The sequence below is a fragment of the Euprymna scolopes genome, chromosome 6, assembly GCF_053919585.1.
Source record: "Euprymna scolopes isolate OS-2025 chromosome 6, ASM5391958v1, whole genome shotgun sequence".
Taxonomy (NCBI): Eukaryota; Metazoa; Mollusca; class Cephalopoda; order Sepiida; family Sepiolidae; genus Euprymna; species Euprymna scolopes.
This window is the reverse complement of record NC_136487.1, coordinates 5,335,001-5,342,500: the sequence shown is the minus strand read 5'-3', so window position 1 is coordinate 5,342,500 and position 7,500 is coordinate 5,335,001. Positions and strand designations below refer to the sequence as shown.

At 26.7% G+C, this 7,500-nt stretch overlaps 1 protein-coding gene across 1 annotated transcript in view; it reads left to right on the top strand.

Annotated features, from left to right (window-relative positions):
* Window positions 1-326: 326 nt before the first annotated feature.
* LOC145277475 (protein APCDD1-like) overlaps window positions 327-7,500 on the top strand; it is a 337,756-nt gene continuing 330,582 nt past the window's right edge. The window contains exon 1 of the mRNA XM_080128839.1: window positions 327-527. Within this exon, the coding sequence (XP_079984965.1) occupies window positions 482-527 (46 nt within the window). The 5' untranslated portion in view covers window positions 327-481. The remainder of the gene's footprint in view (window positions 528-7,500) is intronic.

Genomic DNA, 7,500 nt, shown 5'->3' with positions numbered 1-7,500 from the left:
GCAGACCCCTAAACAACATTACAATTATAACCAACACCAAGACAACTAGAAAATCAACAATAAAACCACAATAACAAACAAAACTACCCCCGCCCCTAACGCCGCCTTCTCCTACTCCCCTACTGCCTCCGCCGCCGCCGCCGCTACTACGACGCAAAATCCAACCGGTAGAAAATAAAAAGAAACAACCTAGATAAAGAAAAAGGAAGAGGAAAACGGGGGAAAAAATATAAAAAAGACTGTGAGGGGTCTTATGGTCGTTTCCCTTTCCCTTCTCCATCTCCCCGAGCCCCCCCCCCCCCTCTCCCAACGTTCGTCGAAAGAACAATTTCGTTGATTCGACACTCGACGGTCAAAAGCTAACAGATAGTTTGCGCTTCCCTCGCAACCAACGCGCACCTTACAACAACTTTGCCCATTTCTTTTCCGCGGGTTTCTTATCATCCATTCAATATCATCCATTTCCCATTTTCTTTTTACCATGAACGGGACACGTTACAAGATTGCTGGCATGTCTTCCATCTTCGGTAAGTCCACTTCAGATTTTATTTCGAATTTTGCAGTTTTCCTTAGATGAGTCTGATAATTGCCGAGTTATGTCCGTCGGTTGTATGCTCCTCCGAAATCCGTTCGCCGTTTTTTTGTTGGGGTTTGAAGGCGTTTATAATATTTTAAACGATTTCTTAATAATAATGGATCGCCACCTATCAATGCCAAATAACACTCGAGAATAACTATTTGTCCGCTAATAAAATAACATTTTCTATAGATGTTATGGTTTGTATACGTATACGAAATACGTATATATATATATATATATATATATATATATATATATATATATACATACGGATACATACATACGTACATATATATATATATACATGAACTGTATATATATATATATATATATATATATATATATATATATATATAACGATATATATCTATAACTACATATATGTACATGTATATATATATATATCCATATATATATATATATATATATATATATATATATATATATATATACATACGGATACATACATACATACGTACATATATATATATACATAAACTGTATATATATAACGATATATATCTATAACTACATATATATATATACTTATATGTATAAAGTAATAAAATTCAATGATAAAATGAACTTAGCTCTACCCGATAAAGAATAACAAAAATAGAATAAGTTGAAAAGATAAAAAGTTATAGAAGAACTTTATAACATAAATCAATAAAGAATCGCAGAAAGGGGAAAAAGACAGAACGATCTACATGTTTACATATATACACTTATATACAGACACATACACATACGTACATACGGTTACGTTATGAATAATGTAAATGTGGAGTTTTTATATTAAATCCTATCTTAATAACGATTATTTTATTTCCTTTTTATTTTCTATTGTTGTAGATTTCGTTTTTATTTTCTATTGTTGTACATTGAGAATATGTAGAATAAACAAATTAAGTATCCAGACTTTGTTTACTTGACAATGGGAGTTCAATTTCGTCGTGAAATTTTGCTTGTATTTCAAACTTTTCAAAGAAATTGTAATTAAAGAGGATTTATTAACAATTTTGTTTTAATTGATCATAATTAATAAACAAAATAATAAATTTGATTTAAAAAAGTGGTTTTATTAACATCGATATTATATATATATATATATATAATATGTATATATATACAAATATATATATATGTATATATTGTAAAAGCTATAATTATTTCCACATTATTCGCGCTCAAAATTGGAGTTAAATATTACTTTTGATGTTGTTCATTACCTTTGTACTTATGATTCAACAAAGGTTAAACGTAGTATAATATTTAAATATTTAATATTTAAATATTTAATATTTAAATATTAAATATTAATCTCTCTCTCTCTCTCTCTCTCTCTCTATATATATATATATATATATATATATATAGTGATGAAAAGTATTGATATAATGTAACACCTGTTAATTACTATATATATATATATATATATATATATATATACATATATATATAGTGATGAAAAGTATTGATATAATGTAACACCTGTTAATTACTATATATATATATATATATATAATTCTCAATGACAAACATTATCATAATGACTTAAAAACATTATTTCAATGATCCAAACATAATTCTCAATGAAAAACCAAGACACAGAATAATAAAATAATGTTAAAAAATACACATTTTTGGTGACTACTCCCTTATTTAAATATACATCTTTCTTTCGTTGGAATTTATTAACCCATTTTATATATATATATATATATATATATATATATATATATATATATATATATTCATATATATACATATATATATATGTATATATATATATATATATATATATATATATATATATATATATATATATTCATATATATGTGTGCGTGTATGGAGGGTGTATGTGTGTGCCCACATTTTATATAATAAATATTACAAAAATAATGGAGATAATAATTAAATGTACTAAGTTTTATTATAATAATTTTTTGTTGACATGCCTCATCCGGTATCAGCTGTTCTAATTCGGTTCCGTCGTGATTTTCAGTGTTTTTTTCGTGTTTATATATACATACATAAATATACATATATACATATATATATATATGTATATATATATATATATGTGTATATATATATATATTTATATATATATATATGCATATACATACATACATACATACATGTATGTATGTATGTATGTATGTGTTTGTGTGCGTGTGTGTTTTACAGACGAAAAAAAAGACAACATTAATAATTTAGATTGAATTAAACAACCGACCTGAGAATGTTTTTTGATTTTTTTTTTACTACAAGCATAAATAAATATAAACACTTTCAATTTTGATTTCTAAATAATCTAACATCCAGCTGAGACTCTCTTTCACTGAGATTATTAAGCACACACACACACACACACACACACACACACACACACACACACACACACACACACACATACACACACACACACACACACACACACACACGCACACACACGCACACACACATATGTATATATATAGATAGATATAAATATATATAGATATATATAAATATATATATATATTATTTAACTATTATATATATATATACACACACATATACATACATACACACACATACACATATATATCAATTATATATATACACACATACACACACACGCACACACACACATATATATATTATTTAACTATTATATATATACCCATATACATACATACACACACATACACATATATATCAATGCATACTCATTATCCTGGAGTGTCTAAGGTCTCTCTGTACAGGGGTTTGTCAGAACAACCTGGCATGAATATTCTTTCCTGTACAAGCAAACACTGACTAAATATCCAAATAACATCTTATTGGCGGCTTGAATAAGGTGTTATTTCTCGGTATGACTAACCAACTCTGATGCGCGCTCTCCTAATGATGCTACCTCAAACAACAGCACAAAGCTGGATACTCCACTAGACAACATGAATTATTGAAATCCGGTAACGGACCACAAGAAAGATATACTGTTACATATTTAAATGGCCAATTAACAATAGTGAAATAATGTCCTCAACTTCTTTCGTAATTTAGTGTCTGAGGGGTAAGGGAGACCTTCAATGTAATATTCGAATATCTATGGATCTCATAGAGACATGCATCGTTAGACGTACAAAGGGAGACCTTTGATTTCTGAGTACTCGAATGTTGATGAGAGTGTTCGAAAACAAATAACGCTGTCTTAATTTATACAAACACATTGTGCATAGATATGTTAGTTGTTATTTATTCAACATCAAACAAAGATTTTTTTTAAATAAAAAACAATATTATATATACATAATATTTTTATAAATAAAAATAATATATATATATATTATTACTTCATTAAATCACATAAATTAATACACGTCAATATAATTTTATGGGTAAATTTTCAGTATTTCTTTCAACAGTGCTCAATACATAAATAGAGCTAGGTTGTAAGTTATGAAAACATATATGGCAGTTAAGCCACACAGATTAGCACAAGCTTGACGAATTCTGATGGGAATGAAACGCAGAATATTGTGTAGTTTAACTGCCTTATATATTTTCATAACTTACTATATATATATATGTATGTATATATATATACATATATAATTTTTTCAAAACACCAATATACAGGGTGATACAAAAGTTTCCATACAAAGAAAATGCTGTTTGTTGGTGATTCCAAAGTCTCCAGTTATTTTTTATTTCTATCATTTTTTTGTTTTTAGGTATCCTAACACAACATTTTCTTTCTTTATTTAATTACTTGTATGGACACTTTTGAATCATCCTAAACAATTGTATGGAGACTTTTGAATCATCCTATATATATATATATATATATATATATATATATATATATGTATATATATATATATATATATATATATATAGAGAGAGAGAGAGAGAGAGAGAGATAGATAGAGATAGAGAGAGATATAGAGAGAGAAATAAAAAGGAACAAACCGTATTATGTGTTCATCAACGTTTCGTCTTTATTTCGAGACTTCCAGAGGAATATATATATATATATATATATATGTATGTATATATATGTATATGTATATGTATATATATGTATATATATATATATATATATATATATATATATATATATATATATATATATATATATATAGTCTAAAGAAGCTTTGAATAAAAAAATGCAAAAATAAAAATAAAAAAGGCAGTTTCAATTCCCGGATGAAAAAAAATATTAACTTTAACCTATCGCAGACTTAGCACCTACATAATCCGACTTTTAAAATGTTTATAATGACAAAAGAGAATTCATTTATATAAGGATGAAGAAAAAAGCCTTTACTAAAATTGTTAAATAGAAATAGACCTAGCATTTGCATAAGCCGATTTCGCGAAAGTCTGAAATTTTAAAACAAAATTTAACTACATAATGATGAGAAGAGAAAACGTTAACTAAAATATTGTAAACAGAAAACGGGGATCATCAGCTTCTTACCATGAAGCTGTTTCGGAGATTTAAAAACAGGACAGCTGTTTAATACATGTCTCTCTAGTGGATAATACCACTTCCCAATAAAAAAAAAATAATACGGTTACTATTTTTACTAATATATGAAATTTTTTTTTAGATGAATTAGATAATAAAATAGAAAAAGAAAAACTATTAATAAGTAAGTTTAGGATTACAAGATCCATTCTGCGACTTGATAACTAGCATAATAATGCTATAAGAATAAAAATGCATAAAAGCTTAAGTACCTTAGGTACCAGAAAGGCAAATAGATAAGAGGAAGGAAACCTAACCATACATATCTAAAAACCGAATTTATAAAGAACTTTGCATATATATATATATATATATATATATATATATATATATATATATATATATATATATATATATATATATATATATATATATGTATATATATATATATATATATATATATGTATATATATATATATATATATGTATATATATATATATATATATGTATATATATATATATATATATATATATATATATATATATAGTCTAAAGAATCTTTGAATAAAAAAAAATGCAAAAAATAAAAATAAAAAAGGCAGTTTAAATTCCCGGAAGAAAAAATATATTAACTTTAACCTATCGTAGACTTAGCACCTACATAATCCGACCCTTAAAATGTTTATAATGACCAAAGAGGATTCATTTATATAAGGATGAAGAAAAAAAAGCCTTTACTAAAATTGTTAAATAGAAATAGACTCAGCATATATTTATATATATATATATATATATATATATATATATATATTTATATATATATATATATATATATATATATATATATATGTGTATCAAAAATTGTAATTAGTAAAAACCTGAAGAGAGTGCTTAATACTATTGCAGAGCAAATATGCGTTTTATTTTTTTTATTACCGTTTTATCTGTTTAGTTACACATGTTTCGGTTGCCGAACCATATCTACGATCTAACAGCCTCGTCAGAGCTTACAGAAATGGCTATTATTAGTTGGAAGAACGATTTTAAAGGAAATACGAGCAGAAAAAAAGGGGAAAGCGATAATAAGGGGGAGGGGGCTGAGATCTACAATAGTTAAGTTTTTAAGTTTAAAATACATTAGAATGTAGTGTGTTTGTATGGGGGCGGTTAGCAAATTCAGCTAGGCGTGAGTGGAGATATTTACTCACATAAAATTAATATACGAAAGTATAAATGTATGCGTAAACTTTAAATATTTACTTCAACGCTGCTTAATACGTAGATAGAGCTTGTTAGTAATTTATAAAATATATATGGCGATTAAGCTACACTGAATATTCCGCGTTTCATCCACTCTAGCCTGAAGAATCTAGAGTGGATGAAACGCGGAATATTCAGTGTAGCTTAATCGCCATATATATTTTATAACTTACTATATATATATATTCTCTTAAATATGATAATTTAATTTATGCAGATTGCGTGTGTATTGTTCTAGAATCAATCCTTTATTTATTATTATATATTACGAGGAATAATTTTCAAAAAAGTAAAAAAATAATGATAATGTTGTTCATCAAATTGCGTCTGTGTTTGTTTACATATCACGTCAGCTGAAATTTGGGCTTGATGACGAAAGGTCTGGAAAAGTCACTTCTGATTAATGCTTAGTTTTTAAATATGCAAACGTAGAAATAATTTGCGGCGATTTTAAATGGTAGTGTTGTTTAATCGTAAAGTTAATCAATTAATAAGAAAAATAAATAAATAACATGGTGAGGTACATCCAGGCTTGAACAGAGGATCATTTGATCCATAGTGGAATGTTCGACCATTAAGCTATATCTCCAGATTGCAATGAATGCGTTTTTTTTTTTTTGAAAAAAGAAATGATTTGTTGAAATTTTATCGTCTCCCTTGACTGGCGAAACCTATAATATTCCCCTGTAAAAATTATTTTTTTATCTATAAGAGAGAAAGGCTATTTTAAGGTCGGTTTTTTTTTTTCGATTTTCGATTTTCGATACTCTTCGGATGAATTTCTATACAAAACATATTTAGTAAAACTGCCAAATATAAAAATTAGCTTTGCGTGAAATTTGCAAAAGATAGACTCAGCTGTTTCGGAACTTATAAAAAAGGAACTCTCTCTCACACACACAAAGTAACTTTTATATAATAGTAGAGCTCAAATTTCATATTTCCGTTTAGAAAAATGAATATTTGGTATAAACCGATGATTTATGACTAAAGAATATTACACGTTATCAAATATCAGACAATGAATTTATTTCGCCTTTTGAAAAATCAATTAATTTAGTCATAGTGCTGAACATAAACTAATAAAGTCATATAATGAACATGAAATTGGGCAAGATTCGACGCTCTGCCACTCTGGCTGTTGAGATGATTAATTTCCAATGCCTAAAATGAATAATTTTGATTGTTTTTAGT